At 41.5% G+C, this 22153-nt stretch overlaps 1 protein-coding gene across 3 annotated transcripts in view; it reads right to left on the bottom strand.

Moving 5' to 3' along the window:
• The window catches only part of FBN1 (fibrillin 1), a 225790-nt gene that overhangs the window by 13832 nt on the left and 189805 nt on the right, over nt 1–22153 (bottom strand). For all 3 annotated transcript variants that reach the window (XM_030578050.1, XM_030578049.1, XM_030578046.1), the window contains exons 46-61: nt 21516–21641; nt 20386–20502; nt 19386–19514; nt 18069–18188; nt 17177–17302; nt 14179–14328; nt 11255–11320; nt 10406–10522; nt 10062–10181; nt 8877–8999; nt 8208–8339; nt 6303–6428; nt 5492–5698; nt 3663–3788; nt 3313–3435; nt 1079–1195 (exon numbers count right to left, since the gene is read on the bottom strand). In XM_030578050.1, the coding sequence (XP_030433910.1) occupies nt 1079–1195; nt 3313–3435; nt 3663–3788; nt 5492–5698; nt 6303–6428; nt 8208–8339; nt 8877–8999; nt 10062–10181; nt 10406–10522; nt 11255–11320; nt 14179–14328; nt 17177–17302; nt 18069–18188; nt 19386–19514; nt 20386–20502; nt 21516–21641 (2025 nt within the window). The remainder of the gene's footprint in view (nt 1–1078; nt 1196–3312; nt 3436–3662; nt 3789–5491; nt 5699–6302; nt 6429–8207; nt 8340–8876; nt 9000–10061; nt 10182–10405; nt 10523–11254; nt 11321–14178; nt 14329–17176; nt 17303–18068; nt 18189–19385; nt 19515–20385; nt 20503–21515; nt 21642–22153) is intronic.

Raw genomic sequence — 22153 nt, 5'->3', positions numbered from 1 at the left:
TCCACTTGACAACACTATCAGGAGATACAGTTTGAAGGGAACTGCTCTCATACCTTTATGCTGGATCTTGACTGAGGGGAGGAGGTGGAGGATAGCTCAGTGGTTTGAGCATTAGCCTGTTAAACCCAGGGTTGTGAGTTCAATCCTTGAGGGGGCCATTTAGGGATCTGGGGCAAAAAATCTGTCTGGGGAATGGTCCTGCTTTGAGCAGTGGGTGGGACTAGATGACCTCTTGAGGTCCCTTCCAACCCTGATATTCTATGATTCTGCTCCTTGCATACACAGCACAGACACTGATGCCACAGGAGCACAGAATACTAGAATCAAGATCCAGATTACAGAACTGAAAAGGAGAGATTCTACTTTACATTTAAACTGATCTAATATGGATGTATCATAGGCCAAGTTGTTCAAATGCAAACATTTAGGGCTAACTTATTAAAGATATGTTAACATTGGACCCAACTACAGGCACAACACTGAAACTGCTTCTAACTAGTGAAGAAAGGGTCAGAAACATGCACAGTGCAATCAGTCTACAGTTCTTGCACTTAGGGAACTCAAAGACTTGTGTGCAGGAAACAAGGGACACGGGGAGGGAGGAAGGGCCCTTTTTCCACCTCTGCCCCTACTCTTTCATCCAGTGCAGTCCTTCTCTGTTCCTAGGATTCTAACTACCTGATTTGCTGGTGCATTCATATAGACACTGACACTCTCTCATTTACACCAGCAACCAACTGTGGGTGCAAAATATAGAGGCTGTTTAAAAAAACCGTGGCTCTTTGTACAAACATATTGGTTTCTTCTACAGTAAATAACTGGTACTAGCTGACACAGCAGAGGAAATCTGTTTGCACAACAAACTTATTAGGCCGAATTCCATCCTTTGTGGTTGCCCTGCGTAAGTGGGAGCAGAATCTGGTCCAGTATTCAGCATAAATAGCCTCCATTTCTGCACCTCATTTCTTCTGAAAGATGAATTCCTCATCCTGTTACAACACCATCAGGAATGAGATGCAATAAGAATCCTCAAATGGGGGTTTCCCCTTAATGAAGAGCAACGTCCAATGTCACTTACCAATACATGCTGTATGATGCTGAGTGAAACCAGGAGGACATTTACAAGTGAAGCCCCCTATGGTGTTGACACACAGGAACTGGCAGTTATGCTGTTTCGTTGCACATTCATCAAGATCTGAAAGAGTAAATCAACATTCCTTTCATTTTCAGTCCCTACCAAGGTGCTGACATTCAATGTAGACACCGAGAGAAGTGGCTGCTAGCTAGCGGTTCAACATATAAATATGTTGTAGAAGAGTAGAACGCAAAAGTATATTGCACAGGCCTGGCCCAGTGCTCTAGCAGAGCAGAACGTGATACCAGTCAGAGGACCTTGCCTGTTGTCAGTTAGTGAGCTTCAGGCAAGTAACATTACATTTTGATGTATTTAAGTAATGCCCTTAAATATCAAAGGGCTGAGTAAAGCCCCTGTGGGTTACAACAGCAATTCCAAAATTGGCATAAGAAATGCCATTTTACTTTGTCATTATTGTTTAAATAGTTCCTTTGGGATTACAGCCCATTTCAGCAGAATACAGTTTATAGCCTGCTGAAGTTCCTTTGGAAGACAACTGACTTCAGTTGTAGCATACACTTGTTTTGTAGTAGCATCTTTCAGATAGATGATGATGCCCATGATGCTGCAGTGGGTTCCCTTAGTGCAGACTGTGATGTGCATGCAGAGCTCTTTTGAATATAGTAGGACTACATGTGAAGGGAGCTACAAGCCATTGCAGGATTGGAGATTTGACCTAAAAATGCTTTCACAGAATGAAATACCGTGGGCCAGATGACAGCGTATTGTATAAATTCCAGAAATTATGGACCAAATTTTCAATACACATGCAAAGGTGCTTCCACAGTATTGTGCACCTTTACCACAAATACTCATAAATGGGATATTGCAAATGCGAACAGGAATTTAAGTACACAGCTACCTACTTGCCTATGCAGTTGCAGTATGTGCACTTGCAGACGTGTAATTGCACAAGCTCCTCTTTGCATGTGGAGCTCCACCTCTCAGCATTGAAAAAGTTGGTTCTCTAGGATGAATACATGTTAGCATGCAGCCATAAAGCCAGCAACAAAGGGAGAGCAAAACGGAAATTACTGGCGATAGAGAAAATTTCATCATTTTAAGGTGAAATTTGAAAAGAGATGGAAATTGGACAAGATATAGAGCTACAGAGAGACTCTTCCAGATGACAAAGCCTGCAGAAGAGAGGTCTCTCCAACCAGTGGTTATGCAGAAAGAGACAAAGAGGAGACAGGTTGCTAGATGAGCAGAAGCAGTGCAGAGGAGGAGAGATAGAGAATATCCCTGAACTGGATCTGCATGGGGGCACCAGTGAGGCTGTTTAAGAAATGAGGTTTATTGGTATTTCCTCTTGGGACTTGTGAGAAAGTGGGCAGCAACAGTGGAGAGCTTGATTGTAGGGCACTGGGACCTGAGAAAGCCATGGAGCTGGGAGTTGCTTTAGACAAGGGGAGGAGAAATGAAGGCAGTTATATGTTTAGGCAATATGGTCTCAGAAGGGACCATCATGATCATCTAGTCTGACTGCCTGCACATTCCTGGCTACAGAACTTCACCCACCCACTCCTGTAGTAGGCCTTTAACAGGAAGAGGCAATAATTTAGAGGTTAAAAGGCAGCTTTGAGGACAGGAGAGGTGTGGAAGAAAGGTGAAGGTTGAGCATGATGCCAAGGTTACTGGGAGATGGAAGCCAAGGAAAGAAACGGAGGAGTTAGAATATTCTCCTCTCATTTCCCTCTCTCATCCAGTGCTGCAGGAATGGTTAGTTAAAACACTGCTGATGCTTGACAGTGTACTGCAGAACTAGTTGATCTTTTTGCTGCAAAAATTCAGTCTGAGCTATTATAACGTGCATTAATTAAAGTGAAATTATTATCGCAAGGCATGGCTTAAATCAACATGCTTAAAATGAGAAGAAAAATTATTTATACCAGGGAGCAAATATTGAGAAAGAAAAGTCTTAAAAAAAATATTCACTGCTATAGTTACTGGAATATTCCAACTGTCTCCAATATCTTTGGGCTCGCCTCTGCTCTCACATTTACTCCAGTTTTAGACAGCAGGGTTCAGTGGAGATACTCCTGATTTACACCAGAGTCAGACCCTTGGCATGTATCTGGATAGCTATTTGTCTGTGAAATGTATCTTTGGGCAGATACAGTCAAATCTGTGAAATGTAGAGTTCCTTCAGTCAAGTTTTCCTTTTCAGTTTTTACCTTTACAGCTTCTCCCGTCCTCTTGTAAGATGTACCCTTTTGGACACGAACACTGGTAACTCCCTTCTGTGTTCTTGCAGATGAAATTGCAAGGCTTAGGGGACTGGTTACATTCATTCAGATCTAAAATGAGAAAAACCAGACTCTTTTTGGCGATATCAACCAAGATTGGTAATGAAGAATATCCAGGAGATTATTTCGCACAAAAATATTCCCCCGAAGTCTGGTAACACATGATGTTTTGTTTTCCTATGATGAAAGAAAACCCTTATTTCTTATTCCTGGAAATTTCCATTCAAGTTCATCTTTTTAGTAATGTACTGGCAGGTTTAAAATAATGGAAAGCCTACCTACGCAAAGGGTGCCTGTTATATCTGGAGTATAGCCAGGTTTACATATGCAGCGATATGATCCTCGCTCATTGACGCACTCTCCATTCCGGCAGACATCGTGAATAACCTTGCACTCATCAATATCTGCAATGCAATAAATATAAATTCAGAAAGAAGACAAATAATAGGAAATTACCGTACCTGATTCCAATGAGACTCCTGTGCTTTGACAAGAAAAACGCAACATCCAAATAATGAAATGCCCCATGCATTTAGGAGGCTTGTATCTTTAGAAAGAAAAATATGCATGGATTTAGGCAATGCAGCACAAATTGAACATTTAAATGTAATGAGCAAGCTTTAAATGCAAATGAACAGAGTAAGAGGTCCTATCAAGAACCTCAAATAAAAGACTTGTTAAAGCTCCCATTTAAGCCAGTGATGAAGCTCACATTTTCTTTTACAAATCTGGCCCAAAGAAAATTAACAGAGATATTTCAGCATATTTGCAAGTGAATTTGCGTAACATTTTCAAAATCACATAAGTGACTTCTGAGCTGAAGTCCCATTTTCAAAGATCACACAGGGCCAGATTTTTAAAGGTATTTCGATGCCTAAAGATGCAGATGAGTGCTTATGAAAATTCCACTAGGCACCTGTTTGCTTCTTTATGTGCCTTTACAAATCTGGCCGCTATGTATTTAATAACCTACCTCAAAAGTCAAAGTGACTTAAGCACTCTTGAAAATGTTATCCTTTAAGTATTACGTTTCTTGCAGGTTTGCGAAGCTGAGTGTAACACTGCAGCATAAACTTTGCTGCTAACAGCTCACACCACCATTGAACATCACTGGGGACTACCCAGAGCAAGCTAAAGTCCCACTTTTCCAATACTGCATGTTTTAAAGGAAGTTTTCCACCTTCTCCTCCCTCAAGGTGTTTTAGTTAGTACAGCACACTAGAAAAAAAAACTTCACCAAACGATGCAGTATTGGGGTAAATGGGACTTATCTCTCCAGGGCTCCAGCACTGTTCACGGGGTGCGTGCACGCAACTCACCAACCAAGAGCATGCTGGGGCATCACACTGAGCAGGAGCCCATGATCTTGGGATGGGGAGGGAACAACACTTCTAAGAGCTGGTGAAAACCACCAATGCTTAGCATCAGGGACTATTGTGCTGAAACGTTCCCTGGGTCATTTGGAGTACTCAGTGATGTGTTTAACTGTAGATCCTATTAAGTCCATTGTATGTTTTTGTCCAGTTATCTTTAATCAAACCAAACAGGTAATTACACCAAACACAAATGCCAGGTTTCAAGTGTCCTCCATTAGGCACAGGCAAAGAGCTCAAATTTGAGTGTGCAAACATCCACGGTCACATAGGTGCTGGAACTAGGGGTGCTGCTGCACCCCCTGGCTTGAAGTGGTTTCCATCATGTATAGGGTTTACAGTTTGGTTCAATGGCTCTCAGCACCCCCACTGTACAAATTGTCTCAGCACCATTGCATGTCCATGTGCCTGATTACCTGATGTCTGCATACATCCTGCCAGCGAATGATCTGGGGAGCCTGCTAAAATTTGGGATTTAGTTGGTGCCTAACCACCTGAGCTTGCTGCTCAAACACCTTTTTGCCTATGCATGTAGGTCCTCAGCAAATTCTGCATTCTCACCATTGGAAAGCTTGCAGAAAATTTGGACACAAATGCCAATGTATTACAATAGAGGATTCCCATGTGCTCAAAGGGGCAGCAAATGGAGTTTATACTTTATCTCTTGATTTCACGGTCGCTAATGTGGTCTTTTGATTGCAGATTTCCCCTTAAACTTTTACAGACAGAAGTACCTGCTCCATTGGTCATGTATCCTCGGCCATGGGGGCAAAGCTTTTTAAAGGCCACAGTGCCTGGGAAGGGGCAGATCTCACAGTTTGGCCCCCAGCCGCGCCCACCGTCGCAGCAGCATTCAGACTTTGTGACAGAGTTCCTATTGCTTGATCCAATCTGACACAGACTTTGTAACACTTCAGTGAAGCAGTAGCCCTCTCTGTTGTCTGAAAGACAAATTATGTTGCAAGTAGAGTACTAGAGGCAATGGCTGTGGGGGCGGGTCATGACATATTAGGAATTTAGACAGAAATATCAAAGAAAGGGAAGCATACTTAACCCTGGGACTGTGGAAGTGAGAATGAAAGTCTGGCAGCAGCAAGAAAGAGAACATGATGTCTGAGGGAAACAAAGGAGACAAGAAATTTAGTAAGAGGGTAGGAGTGAAGTCAGTGTGTGCCTAGAAAAGATGCACTTCTGTTTGAACGCAGAGAAGAGAAGAAGGGCTCACTGAAACTAGAACTATCAGACAAAAGGACAGAGTAACTCCCTGCAGATTGATACTAATCAACAGGAGGCTTTCATAATAAGCCAGTGCACTCTAACCAACTGATCCAAGTGTACAATTAGCAAAGGAAGAATATAGTGCCAGGATGGTGCCTAGTGACAGAGGGCTCCACCCTACAGACACTTAGATAATCCCACTGAGTTCAAATTTATGCAAAAATAGTGATATATTCTTAACCAGTGAAATAATCCCAACATACTGCAAACTTCCGGTACCAAAGGAGATGCTAGTTGGCTTTGCTAAAGCATTAACTTGGTACTTACCAAGGCATTCATTCTGGGTGTCACTGGCAGTGAATCCTTCATTGCATTCACATCTGTAGCTTCCTCTTGTGTTGATACAACGTCCATTTTCACAGATCCCAGGTTTGGTTTGACATTCATTTTCATCTGTATTTTTTTAAAACGATGTGACAAAAAACAAAATCCATAAACATATTAGTCCAGGAGTGAAAAAACAGCATGAAGTTTTGAGTTCATGGAGGATAGGTTCATCAATGGCTATTAGACAGGATGGGCAGAGATGCAACCCCATGCTCTGAGTGTCCCTAGTCTCTGTTTGCCAGAAGCTGGAAGTGGACAACAAGGTTGCCTGTTCTATTCATTCCCTCTGAAGCATCTGGTGTTGGCCACTGTTAGAAGACAGGATACTGGGCTAGACAGACCTTTGGTCTGACTCAGTATGGCCATTCTAATGTGGTGCGTTTTAACTGGTTAAACTTGAGGAAGGTATCAAATGGAACAAACAGACATAAACAATGATATTTCTTAAACATTCTGACGTTTAGTGTTTCAAGTGACAGATTAATCTAAATAGATGACAGGTAAACCCATGCCACACACATTATTTCTAAGATTTCCCTGCATCATATTCCACGCTATTGATTCATTCAAAAATTATTTGGCAGCCATTGCTGCATCCCCTGGATTCCATGTCTTCTGCTCCACTCTGCCTGCGAGTTACAGTCCCCAAAATGACTGGTCATTTTATTTAAGACAGTGTTTCCCAAATTGAGGACGCCGCTTGTGTAAGGAAAGCCCTTGGCGGGCCAGGCCGGTTTGTTTACCTGCCGCATCTGCAGGTCCAGCCGATCACGGCTCCCACTGGCCGCAGTTCACTGTTCCAGGCCAATGGGAGCTGCTGGAAGCGGCGGCCAGTATGTCCCTCAGCCCGCACCACTTCCAGCAGCTCCCATTGGCCTGGAGCAGTGAACTGCGGCCAGTGGGAGCCGTGATCGGCTGGACCTGCAGATGCGGCAGGTAAACAAACCGGCCTGGCCCGCCAAGGGCTTTCCTTACACAAGCGGCGTCCTCAATTTGGGAAACACTGTCTTAAATAAAATGACCAGTCATTTTGGGGACTGTAACTCGCAGGCAGAGCGGAGCAGAAGACAGGACATGGTTTTGGATCAAATATTTTGAAATACTAAAATTTGTCATTTTCTCTGCTCTTCTCTAGTTTTCACCTGCTTGAATTTTGGGTATATCTGAGTTTTGACTATATCCAGCCTGTGGACCTGATTCTCTACTGCAGGGGTCAGCAACCTTTCAGAAGTGGGGTGCCGAGTCTTCATTTGTTCACTTTAATTTAAGGTTTCGCATGCCAGTAATACATTTTAATGTTTTTAGAAGGTCTCTTTCTATATGTCTATAATATATAACTAAACTATTGTATGTAAAGTAAATAAGGTTTTTAAAATGTTGAAGAAACTTTATTTAAAATTAAATTAAAATGCAGAGCCCCCCCAGACCGGTGGTCAGGACCTGGGCAGTGTGAGTGCCACTGAAAATCAGCTCGCGTGCCCCTTCGTCACCCGTGCCATAGGTTGCCTACCCCTGCTCTACTGCCTGTGTAGGCATTAACTTCTGTGCAAAGAGAGTGTGCAATATTTCTGGATTCAAATTCTCCATTCACTAATGACAGTGGTAGCATTTTACACTTATCTTCCATATGTGACCAAAGATGTAAGGCAGTGGAGAAGTAGGCTCTGCATGACCCTTTACCAGCAATCATGGGCACAATTATACAGCTAGATGAGTGATTCCCCCTCCCCTCGCAATTAGTCAAATCCAAAATTGCCAATTTTTCTCCAGAATCTGGCTCTTACCTGAAATTCAGCTCAGCTCTACTGGGAAAACTCAGAGGTTTAACACCTCAGTTTCACTTACCTATACAGCCCTCACCATCCTGTCTGCGCTGATATCCTGGTCCACATATGCACATGTAAGTGCCAATCAGATTTTTACACTCCATTTGTTTTGAGTCACAATCATGAATTCCTTCTTCACATTCATCCTGATCTGAAAGAGTTCATATTGCAGAATTATGCATACTTACAGAGAGAGATTCTCATGGAAACTCACAGTAACGAACTCTCTGTTTTGAAAGTGAAATCACAAACAACGTCTTTCTGCTGTGCTAAATTAATAATCCGAAAATACTGGTCTGGGGGTAACTGATTTCACTTAAGGTGGGGAACCCTTTACATTGATACTATTACCCTTTCCATAGATTCATATATTTTAAGACCAACGTGATCAACTAGTCTGAACTTCTGCATAATATGAGCAGGCATAGAATTTCACTCAAAATTTTAAACTGTTCTGAGGTGACCAGAGAACAAGTGTGAAAAATCAGGAAGGGGGTTGGGAGTAATAGGCGTCTATAAAAGATAAACCCCCAAATATCAGGACTGTCCCTATAAAATCAGGACATCTGGGCACTCTAATCTTCCCCTCCAGTGCTCCCCGGGGATTTGTATCTGGGACTGTTAGCACTGAGAGAACTATACCCCAACCTGTCTGAAATGACAGTATCTTCTAACTATGAAAACTTACCTTTGCACATTCTCCGGTCTTCTCTAAGAATGTAGCCAGCTGGACACTTGCATTCATATGATCCGTAGGTGTTCACACATCGGAAGGCACACAGTAGAGAATTCTGAGCACACTCATTTACATCTATATTCAGACAAACAACCATATGCAAAGTGAAACTTGCTTTTGCAAAAGACACCAGCTGAGAATGTATGTTGTTTAGTTTAGTTATAAATCAGAGATGCCAAATTGTTCAAGGTTAATTTTTACTGCAAGATCTGTGATTCTACTGATTGACTGTACACTTCTGCATAAGAGCAGGGCCACAGACATCCCTGCTTGCCTAGGTTTCCTTATGTGAGTAGGCAGCAGAAATCACTGCTTGCAGCATCCATCTGGCAATGGGAGTAGTTTTCAGCTTTGTACTGCTAAAATACTATCAGTGTTAAATCAACATCTGCCTTCAGATCTTGTTTACTCTTACACGTGTTGTTGATTCTAGGCATTTTATTTTAGCTACCAACAAGACAACAGACTCTTCCGTACCCTGCATTTTACAAAATATTATCCTTATTGGGGACAACATTGCCTGAAACATATTTATTCATGTGCCACGTAAACTGAAGAAAACTACATTCTGGTGTTTATGCACTTGATCTACCTCCCGCTGAAGTCAATGGGAAACTTTCCACTGACTTCTGTGGGAGTTGGACGAGGCCCTATGCGCTTATAACAGTAGTGCAAGCCAGTCCAGTGGTAGAATTACCCTGTGGTGCACTGCTGGAGAGAATTAGGTTATGGCAGAAGGTCTGAACTCTTACATCGAAGTTGCATGCATAGTGAATACAATCAGTAACATTTCTGGAGAGGGTCCTGAACGGAACTTGCTTATGTTACCCCCATCTGGGCAATTCATTAGCACGCATAGGCTCAGAAAGTGAAAAAGCTGCTCACTTACCTTTCCAGTTAGAAACAGGGTAACATGGTAAAAGGATTCACATTTGGATTGGTAAGCGGGAGCGATATATATGCCTGTATTTGGAGTGGGAATGAGGCTAAGGTCTTCCATAGTTAGTTGGAGACATTGCACAAGAGTATCTCTAGTTTGCCTGCTTTGGCACCTCAAAATTTATCAATTGTTTCTGAAGTTACTGATGGTTTACCATAAAACTGAAACTGAAAGACCCATGCATTTGAGAGTCTTACCTTCACACGTCATCATTGGTCCTGGCTCAAATCCCTCATCACAGGTACATTCAAAACCACCTACAACATTCTTACAAGTTCCATTTCCACATGGATTTCCAACAGAGCATTCATCAGTATCTGCAAGCAGTTAAAATAAGACATGAATGCATGTTACAGGAGGCTGAAGTTGCAAGCGTCTGACTCTGATCACATGCAAGGATTCTGCATTATTCATGAGCATCAGAGTTTAAAAATAAGGAATTCGGAAGGGTCCTAAACTGGAGTCTCATCTATCACTACTACTCTTTATTGTTATACTTGGGGAATTAGGAGTTAAAATGGAATACAACACTTATACTTACCTACACATTGAGCTCCCTGAAGGATATAACCAAAAGGACATTCGCAGCGGAAGGACCCATCCGTGTTGATACACTGCCCAAATCTGCAATTATCTGGGTCAAGACACTCATCCACATCTTAGCCCAGAAACAAAAATGAAAGGGCTATAGTTAGTGAAATTAATTAAATGCCATTTCTGAGACTAATCTTGCATGATAAACATGAATTTAGGACTCAATATTCCACAACTCGCAATGAAAATATTTGAAAGGAGATTAGCTCACATGAGGGACAACAGGATCTTTCACGCCAAATTTTCCAAGGGTGGCACATAAGTTGCAATGATCTTAAAGGTTGGATAAAGAACCTTCTTAGGAGGGATCCCGGTGAGAGGAAGCATCATGACATAGTAACCATCTCACTCTCCTGATATCAAATGTTACCCACAAGCTCTGAGCCAGAGTGCTGTTTGTCTATGGAGGGAGTTAGACCCAAGAATGTATACAAGGGAACTGGGACTCTGTGGTTTTCAATACTAAGAGATTAAAACCATTTCTCACAGCTGAGCTGGGTATAAATGCCTGTAAGAAGGGGATATATGCAGCTTGAATTCCTTCTCTAGGTTCTTCAGATTCCTCCTGGTATGTCTGGTCATTATAATTTAAGACTGAGAACTGTCTCCTCAAGGTTAATTAATGGAGTGGGAGAGAAGTTCACGTTTGAATTTTACATTTGTATAAATAATTCCGTGTAAAGTTCTGTACAAAACAAATCCATGGCTTTGGAAGGGAGGGTGGCTGATGGACAGGAAGTAGCCTACTAGAGTTGTGAGCCTGCAGTAACATTCAGAGCACCAATCACTTACTTACCAACCCGTATATCCCCTGGTCCAATAAGGATGCCAATTCCAAATGGGCAAATTTGACGAAATGCCTCTGTAAGTGAAATATGTATGTTAAATCATGTCACAACAATTAATTACAGATAAATGTATTATCAGCTTAACGTATGGTGGGATGAATTCTTACCATTCTAGACTGGCAGCTTTCATTTATATATTATATTCAAAAGGGCGTGCGTGTGTGTGTGTGCATGCACACACACCCTCTCTCTCAAATGTGGTACATAAAGTATATATACCTACACTCCTTTACATATAATGTATGTTACTTCATTTTTATCAGGTACATATATAATCTTACAAACTGAGAATTTTTAATTTTATTCTTATGGAAGACATTAAGTAAAAGATTTCTATGAAAAACGGTAAAATGTCAATAACTGTGTTCTTTTTTCTTGTAACTAAAATTTCTGAAGAAAATACAACCTGATCTGATTGCAAACCAATTTGTTGAATCCTGTAGAGCAGTGTTTCCCAAACGCCACTTGTGCAGGGAAAGCCCCTGGTGGGCCAGGCCGGTTTGTATACCTGCCGCGTCTGCAGGTCCGGCCGATCGCGGCTCCCACTGGCCACGGTTCGCTGCTCCAGGCCAATGGGAGCTGCTGGAAGCAGCACAGGATGAGGGACGTACTGGCTGCCACTTCCAGCAGCTCCCATTGGCCTGGAGCAGTGAACCGCGGCCAGTGGGAGCCATGATCGGCCAGACCTGCAGATGGAGCAGGTAAACAAACTGGCCTGGCCCGCCAGGGGCTTTCCCTAAACAAGCGGTGTCCCAAGTTTGGGAAACACTGCTGTAGAGCCACAGGTTAATAGCTGCCTTTTATACATAAAATACTGATTTTACTACAGATAGGCTGAGGTGCTGTTGTCTCAGGTCAGCTTAGATTTATAATAAAATTAGTTTGATGTCAACAAAACACTTGAGCTCTTTTTGCAAGATATCTAATGGCACAAGTTTTGCAAGATCAGGTAGCTGTCCACTCTTTGGTATGGAAAGCAGGTTTCCCCTTGTTTATGAGAGTCACTTAGCACACTCTGGACACTTGAGAAATAAATTAAATCATCATAAATTTCCACTACACTGAACCAAAAGGTAATGAGAATAGATATGCCCCCAAGATTTCCATCAAGTCAGATTCAAAAAATAGAACCCTTCTGATTTTGAGTCAGATCCAGGACAAAAACCCCCACAAGCTTTGGGGTTGAATCCAAAACCACCCCTCCCCTCACGCACCCATAAAATTTATGCAGGAAAGTGGAGTCCTGGATTTGAGATTAGTTCAGGCCCCCCTTGAGATATTTTTTATCTACTCTACATTCAGAATACAACAGATTCTTTTGCAAGATACAGTAACATCCTACTTTGAAGTACTTCAGTACACTAGGAGTAAGCTTACAATACAGCAGACTCATAGTTTTAGAGACAGTTGCAGATGTTTTGTCTTATAGCTTAATTTTAAAATATTAGCTACATTTTGCTGAGATTGTATAAAATGAAATGAAACAAAACAGAACGGTGTACAATAGCATTAAAAATCAACCAAGTGCCAGACCAGCTGTTCCTCACAGACAGTGAAATTCAGCCCCATGCAGGGGGTCAGCAAAAGGCTATGCATCACACCCGCCTTTAAAGTAGGTCTTAAACTGGGATATAAGTGATGCATAACCCTTAGGGTGACTGCTTGCTCAAGGGCACATTTCACATGGAGGAGACGGAATGCATCAGGGAATTCAATACAATGTTTAAAAACTTCTGCATCCTCCATGCTAAGGATGTTTTCTAAGCTCAGAAATTTGTAAGCAATTTCTTGAGCCTTGATCTTGTCATCTGAGAACGATTTAGACTGGGACAAACATATGTGCGGGCACTTCAGGAAAAGGATCTGAAGCTCACCACGCTTTTATAATTCACTCTACTCTTTTGGCTTGTACACAGATAGGCCAATTTAATCACCTAACCTTAGGGAAGAAGCCTTCAAGAAACAGCACAACAGGGAAACCTGATGTTTTGTTTCTTGGCTTCTGAGAGTATGGTCTGCTCAACATCTCCACGATTTGTTCATGAGCTGAACTGCATTAACACATCACTGAAAATAGTAATACCGTTAATCACGATCTGTCATTCTGAATTAATATACCTGTAACATAACTGTACTGTAACAGCACTGACCTGTGAATTCCCAAAGTGTCTATTGAGTAAAAACTGTACACCAACACTTTAACTGAGTGCAGCATGTTATTCAGGGCTATCCTAAATCAGGGCTACAGTGAATAATCAGTTTCACTGTTCCCCCTGTTATTTGAGTCTTTCATAGCTACAGGATGGAGAAAATTTTTTTAGCAATAAGAAAATGTGGTTGTAAAACCACAAAGACAGGCAAGGAGATTCAGAAAGGCAAGTGTAATAGCTGTATCTACTTTCAGCGCTACAGTTTTTTAAAAAACTGACTAGATTTCAAGCTTATCGTGGCTCTTTCTAGATTTCATTTTGTTTAGATGAAATTCACTTGTGTCCCATAGATTTTTAAACTTACAGCCTAGTAAGGACTTAATATTATTTTACCAAAATTTAAAAATAAAAGATGTATAGCATTAGAAAACTCCAGAGCAGAGTACTTGAGACTTATCTGACTTACTTTCCATAAAATAGCACAGAAATGCTATAAATATTTTTTTGAGAAACAGGTATGTTGTGTGCCTTTCTATAGCATAAAGGCCTTTACTTTATTAAAAGAAATATTAAGTGATATGGTCAAACAAAATAATCTACCATTCCTTGAGGAAGATCATTGTTTTCTAATTCCCACTTCTAAGACTTTCAAAGTTACTGTCTGTCTTCTTTCAGTTCTGAGTGCCTATAATACAATGGTTGCATTATATCTGATAACGTACCATCTCCTTCCTGTGGACAGAGCTCACATGGGTCACCCCATCCTTCTCCTTGCAAGGCGCAGCAACATTCTTGCTTGGAATGGTTCCTGGATTTGGGAACTGTGCATTTGCCTTCTTCAAATTTGGTAAAGCAATAACTCACTCTCAGATCTGCACAAGCAAAAGCACATCATAATACAGTTCTGCATTAAAGGCATTAGGACTTGGTGCAATTGGTATGTGAAAATCAACACTTAAGCTAATTATAAAAGTGCTTCCATATGGCTGATATTAAAAAGCATTGTTGTGGCCAGTGATTATAGTGTATTGAAACAGAAGAGAGAGCCCTCTCTATACCAGCCAAGGAAGAGAAGATCCATGAGAGAGAGTTGTTTATTCTAGCCAGGGAGAAGAGGGGGAGCTCCCGACTGCTTTCCCAACCTCACTTACCTTTCCTGCACCCTCTGAATATTAGCTTAACTTATTTACATTCTATTATTAGAGCAATGATCTTTAGCTAATAAACCACATGGAAACTAAAAAGCGTGAGTTAACTCTTGATGATAATGCTGTATATAAAAAACAATGGAGTGGCAATTTTCAATAGCACCTTCTTGCCTCTAAGTGCTTTACCAAATTACAGATAAAGGCCCATTGGTTCTGTGGTACCACATTGTCTTGGTAACCTAAACACTGGAACAAAAGTGAGATGACAGACCACATGCCTCCAGCATGCAGACAGCTGGCAACTCCTCAGGTTGGCACTCAGACAGCATAAGGGTCAGTTGCAGAAGCAGCTGCTCATCCAGTTTTCTGGCCGCAAGATCAGTGCTGGGCACTGTCCAGACTTCAGAAAAGCTTTAGATAATGTGAAGTTTTAAACAGAAGCTTGTTTGGCTCAGTACACTCAAAAAACCAACCTTCTTCAGAAAAAACACATTGCTTTAACATCAATGTACAGATATAAATTAATTTTCCTGCGACAATCCACATGAAACACTTGTCCTCTTTCAGAGAAGATAAGATGAGGTTGTATTATTTCTATAGCTATTTTCTTGGCTTTGTGGGTGATTTTTCAGAAGAGATTGATAGCACATGGACTTTAAACAACTATGTAAGTGCAGCTTAGACAGCACTGCTATTTTCACCACTATTTTCACAGTGCCAAACCAAATGTTTACTGCAGGTTGGATTCATCACACCAAAACCACAATCTCATTTAGCTACCATGAGATGAAGAACTCACTAGGGTTTCAACAGGCATCCCTGTGTTTGGGACAAACATAACTACAGAGATCCTGGAAGGTCTTGTCATTGGTATTTTGCTGGGCCTACTGTACATTGCATTTGTGAAATTGGAAATTTGTTTGTGAGTTGGGAAGTTTAGATCTACTTGAGCTTTTTCAAAAAGTCTTTGAGATATCCTTCTCCTTAGTTTGCTGCACTTCTGTGTAGGCAGTAACAGGCATACATCTTTCCATTCCAAGCTGTTCAGTTTTTGATCTCTTTTCTTAGTTAGTTCCATGCTCAAAACACTGCATGTGATTCTGGTAGACGGGGCCGGATTAACTATACTGTGGGTCTGGGGCTATTAGACTTTGTGGGGCCCCTGTAGACAAGTCTTTTTCCTAATTTAAAACAGAATAATCACAATGATGGCATCGAGGCTATTAACGCTATACTACACTTGCCTTTTAATTAACATCAAGCCATTCCGTGGTTACATTTCAGTCTTAAAACACGTAGAATATAGTTAAGTTAATTCAAAATAGCCTACTTCTTACCTTAAACAGCTGTTATATTAGTTTTTTTCGGGGAGGGATTTGGGTGCAAGAGGGGGCTCCGGGCTGGGCAGATATTGAGGAGAAGGAAAGGGTGAGAGGTGTGGGCTCTGGAAGGGAGTTTGGTGCAGGAGGGGATTCTGACCTGGGGCAGGAGGTTGGGGTGCAGGAGGGGTGCAAAGTGCAGGCTCCAGCCAGGAGGCACTTCCCACGGGCGGCCTCCAGCTGCTGGTGCAGCAAGGCTCAGGCAGGCTGCCTGCCTGCATGCCGTAGCCCCACGCTGCTCCTGGAAGTGGCCAGAAACCCGTCAATGGGAGCGGCAGGGACGGTGTTGGGGGCAGGGGCAGCAGGTGGACCCACCTCCTTCCCTGGGACAACAGAGACGTGCCAGCAGCCGGCTGCTTCCAGGATCAGTGTGGGGCCACAGCATGCATGCAGCCTAAGCTCTGTTGCGCTGCTGGACTTTTAGTGGCCCGGAGATCGTGATCGACTGGCAGAGGCTCCAGGATTGACCAGTCAATCATGATCAACGGGCTGGTGACCACTGAATTGTATCTAATTATGGATTTATTTTTGTGGGGCCCTCCTTAGCCTGAGGCCCCTCAAGCCCCTCCATTAATCTGGCCCTGCTGGTAGAACAAAGGCATCAAAACCCTTTTAAAGCAGAGAGCGTTTACTCTTCTTACAACACTGCTTTCAAAGGCTCTTCTAGGCTTTTTTCTTTACCACAACTTCCTGATGAGGAATAGCATGCATTTGATGCTACTTAACCTCTGCTCATTCTTTTTCACATCCGCTCTGTCCTTTTCATCTTCTATAGTAGTATTACTCTAACGTAAGCTCTTCTGTATATTCATCCCCAGCTCCCATTCCATACACTTTGTTCAAAGTTCAGAGTAGCTGCCTCCGTCTTTATTTTCATCTTTTCTCTCCTCTTTTAAGATTTCTAAACTTTTTCTCCAGGTAAGTGAGGAAAGGTTTCAAGGGGATAGGGTTTCGTTGCTTAACTCTGTGCCTTAACCGTAGCTTTTCATGCTAATTGCTCCCCTCTCTTGTGCTGAGCAGACAGTGTGAGAGAGAATCTGGGACAGAGTACATAAGCATTAAGCTTTCTTTGTGAAAAACCACTATTAGATTCCACAGCCTCTTTGTTATATTAGAAACAGGCATCTAGTAAAGTGTTTAGTAAACCCAAAGAAAATATATATAGAGAGAGCAAAATGTATAAAATAACTTGCCTTGGCATCTTCTTCCTGTGGAAGACAGTACAAACCCTTCAGGACATAAGCATGTGAAGCTGCCTGGAGTATTGCTGCATGTACCCAAGGCACAGATTTCTGGGTCTTCTACACACTCGTCAATATCTGCAAGAAAAGTATGACAATACTTCAGCAATCAAAACTGCTGTATTGGCAGCTTTAAAACACAAAATGGAATTCACAATACCAGCATAGTAACTGAGACCTAGCAGGTATTACACTGCATAGTTTCAGCTGAGAGCAAATCCCTGTGACCTAATGAAAATAAACGTTAGTGCTCTATTAATAATAAATCCAGGTGCGCAATCAGGGACTAATTTCCAAAGACGATTTCAGTGGGCATGCCCACAATAATGAGACATCTCTGGGACGTACAGGACTTTAAAAATGTCTTTCTGGGGGTCATGTTCTGCAATCTTTACTCAGGCAAAACTGAAAGGGATTTTTGCTCGAGTAAGTACTGAGTGATGACAGTACAGGTTATGGAGCATTGCACATTACTAAGAGAAAAGTAATACTGGGTATTTAGATACCACAGCAATAGGTACCTAGATAGACTAATGGGTTGCCCCCCAAATGAGTAAAAGTCTCTGTGGCTGGATAGCCTGGAAGAATTAATGTAATTATCTTTTTTTAAAAATCAATACCATTTATACTTTATCAAACATATTATACTGTACACATGTACATAACGTTTACAGGATACTTAATTTTGTTGGAATGATTCTATTTTATGATTAGGTTCAGACTCTTGACAGAGGTCAAAAATGACACATCAAGGCATAAAGAGAGGCATGACTATACATATTATTAGGACTGAGAGCTGCTTTTGAGCAGGCTGCATTATGAAATAAGAATGACCTTTACGTACCTTCACACCTGTCATTTTGCAGAATGTATCCAGGAGGACAGATGCATCTATACGTCCCATCCAGGTTCTGGCATGTGCCAGGTGAGCATCTACCAGGCACCACTGCACACTCATTGATATCTGCAAGCAAAGAAATGAAGGTGCAATATTCAGAACAGTTATTGAGGCAGCTCTAATTCTGCTTACATCAAGTTGAGCGCAAAACTCCCGGCAAAAAGGATGGGAGCATCTATCACTTGCAGGGCTTTCTGAGGGCAGGAAGGCAGTCCCTTTTTACAAGGAGATTAATGTGTTTATAAATTATCTTATAAATCAAGAAAGATTAAAGATTCCTCAGCCCAGGAATCAATATCAATTCATCCCCATGACAGGCATGGACAAGGATGTAAGCAGATTAAACGTAGCTGGCAGGGAGTAGGCACCCAAGAAGTGTGAAGTGCCCCCAAATGCTGAACACTTTTATTAAGCACCCAAAGCCTTTTGTTACGCTGCTCCCTGTGCCTTAAGGCAGTCTCCCCAACCCTGTCCTCCAAGCATCCAGTTTTAAAGAAGGTGAGGGTGGCTTCCTCCAGGAGACCTGTCTACCTTCTTCTCTTCACCACTAATTCCCCACCACCTGCCTTTCCTCATTTGTTCTGTGTCCTGTTGTCTTGCTTTGACCTGATTCTGAAAATACAACTGCATGTATACTTAGTTCTGTGCACAGTGCCACTGAAATTATACAAAGGAGCAACCATAGGGGTGGGAGAAAGGCTCTGCCAGACCAGGCCTTGTCCAAGAGTGCATGCTGGCCAGGAAAGGTGTCATACTATACATTTGTAAAGTGCCATTGTAATCTGCAGAGCTATGTACATTCCTATGAGGAAGAATAACTATTATAGAAGAATGAAGTAAAATCTGACTCCCATGAAAGAGGAAGATCTGGGAAAGTCACGGGACCTGTTTGTTTTCCTCAAATATATGCAAGATGTTTTTTTAAAAAAGATTTTTGTTTTACACGCAGTGGCCTGCAAGGTATTTGACAAAAACAAACAAACACACACACACAATCCAGAGAGGAAATAAAGGTAGTTTTAGCCAGTCCTAGAGCAAAATTCCTTCCTGGCTGTGTGTACAATAACTTAGTGAGTATTTCAAGAAATACAATATTCCAGTGCAGCATGCTCCCAGAGTATCTACGCTTTTCTACAAGGGCATAGTGATAACAGGGGAAGTTCTTCTCTAACCTGCCTCTTTCTCACCATTTTACCTGGGACCATGTGCTGAGGGTTTACGGTCCTCTTGCCATAGTAAACCAATGCTAGATTAAAAACTCACCCACACAGGTCCTGCCCTCGGGGGACACCTCATAGCCATCGTTGCACAGACATTGGAAAGACCCAACTGTGTTTATGCAGCGGCCATTCCTGCAGAGCATTCCATTTCCACTTGCACATTCGTCCACATCTAAACCAAAAAACTAACATGAGAAATGCGTGGCGAATATCCACAAAGATTAAATACACGTAAGAAGGAATTCTGTTTATTAAACTGATTTTCATCCTCATAGCACAATATTGATACATTTAGGGTGGCATAATTATTTATCTATCTCTATATGTAAAGCACTATCCCCATATGTGGGCCCTGATCCTTCTAAGGGATATGCACACATGGGTTCTTCCTCCCACCTGGAGCCCCATTTGCCTTCAGTAGGGCCATAGACTAAGACAGCCTTTCACACACTAGAATCCTGTTAATTGCAGAGATTTTAAGTCCACAGTATTTCTGTCCCTTTTTGTCACTTTCGGAAGACAGTCAAAACAGTTTCTTCTGTATCATAAATAGTCTTGCTTTTCTCAAAAACTGTTGGGAAAAACTGCAGCCAATTGATTGTTTTATGGGATTCCCTCCCCCCCACAAAAGACAGATACTTAGAACAGACTGTATATTCGGAAGACATATGTTCAAGTGGCTGCCAGAAGAGGTGAGTAAATTACATAGCAAGAGATTAGAGAGACACGGTGGGTGAGGCAATATCTTTTATTGGATAAACGTCTCTCGTATTTTAATTGATCCAATAAAAGATATTACCTCACCCACTTTGTTTCTCTAATATCCTGGGACTGACCCAGCTACAACTACACTGCATAGAGTATGACATTGATAAACTGGCTTCCAGAGCAAAGAAATTGCTCTTTACCTCTAACTGTATTGATTATACAGCTGGGATTCGAATTCACTGGAAAAAGATGGTGTTTATGACTATATAATTAGAATAACAGACAATCTTAGAAAACCTGGACTGATCTCAGCAATGGTTTTAGTACCTCCTTACCTATGCAGTCATTATTGTGTGAGAGAATGAATCCATTGTCACAGCGGCAGTTGAAAGAGCCAATGGTATTTCTACATGTTCCATTGCCACATGGATCTTTCTCACACTCATTAATATCTATGAAAGAGAAACAGCAGGAAGAACTCTTGTTACTAACTCATAGTGAAGAAGATACGAGACAGGGTTATACATTTGACTGATGATGTCAAAAGATGGTTTCTTGAGCAAGGGCTGATCCACAAGCTGCCATCTTGCCCTTTCCAAAGGAAGCAAACACTAACCTTGTCTATAACCTTGTTTGCAATCTTCCCAGGGGCTTTTAGGTGGCTAGTCAGTTCTAACCCAGACGCCCAAAATCTCAGTAAGAAAACTGGGTGAAACCCAGGACAGAGGATGTATTTCTTCTCTCCCACTCTAACAACGTCCCAATGGAAAACGGACAAATTGGCCCGAATCGGACTAGTCTTATCTGAGATGAGTACTACGCAAGCAAATGCTTAAAAGGTTTAGATGCAGTAGACTATATTCTGAATTCACTGATTGCATAAGTGGGCACAAGTCCTCTGAAGTCAGCAAGTAATTTGGCCCTAAACCTGAAGCTTTGAAAGGGCTTAACATGAAAGCTCTTGTTTTACTTAAACAGCTTTGTTTCTGCCTGGCAGGAAATCAGTCCTTTGCACGCTTCAGCATTAGACAGTTTTACAATTATTGCATTCCAGTGTTGCATTATTAATCTGTGGAACTCATTTCCCTGAGGTCTGAGTGATACCAAGGGGTTAGTGAAATTCTAAAAAGGATTGAATATTTTTATGGAGAACAAAAACATTTCTCTTCAGCTATGCTAGATAGGATACTTTTTTTTTTTTAAAGTCATAGATGCTATTTGCTTCAGAGTGTAAGATAACCAGTAACTGATGCAGAATAAACTTAGTCAATGGTTAGTTCTATACATAATTGTGAACTAAGGTGTTTCTTGCTCCTTTCTCTGAAGCATCTTTTACTGGTCACTGTCAGAAGCAAGTCACTGGATGAAAAGTGCCCCTGATCTACTCGGATCTGACAATTATGATGACAGAGAAAAGGCCTCAAACCCCTTATTCATTAAACTAACAGCATAACTTGATACTTGCCTATGCACATCGTTTGGTCAGCATTGGTTTTGAACCCTGAGTGACATATGCAGTAGAATCCTCCAATGGTGTCAATACACTGGCCATGGCTACAGATATTGGGAATTTCTAGACATTCGTTGCGATCTGTAAATAAAAGACATCTGAAAATTGTTCCATAAACCACAAAGCCAGAAATAAACTATAAGTGGCAACTATGAAAACTTGTATCCAATTCATGGTTCTAATTTAAAAGGACAATTGTTCTCTCTGTTGGCAATAAAATATTAGTTTGTTAACACAATGGAATGTTCACAGTAAATTAATTTTTGCAACATTTTCAGATTTGGAAAATAATTGGGAAAAGTTACTTACAAGTGACTATTTCTAGCTACAGCAACAGGGCACCGCTGTTAGGCCATGGGAATAAAAATAATGCAATGTAATTGTGTGGGGAAATCTCTCTTATGCTGAATTAAACAGCATGTAAACAAAGAAGAAGAAACAATTGTGCAGTGGTTTGGGAGGTTTAAGAGCTTTATCTGTTATGGTTATACATATTTCCAGAGGAAAATACTACTTGCTTGCAGACATGTTTGATTATAGCACGGAATGTAATATGATCACCTTGATTAACTATCAGAGAATTTATACAAATG

Source organism: Gopherus evgoodei, chromosome 10 (assembly GCF_007399415.2).
Source record: "Gopherus evgoodei ecotype Sinaloan lineage chromosome 10, rGopEvg1_v1.p, whole genome shotgun sequence".
Taxonomy (NCBI): domain Eukaryota; kingdom Metazoa; phylum Chordata; order Testudines; family Testudinidae; genus Gopherus; species Gopherus evgoodei.
The sequence above is the reverse complement of the archived record's forward strand: the minus strand, read 5'-3'. Positions and strand labels throughout refer to the sequence as shown.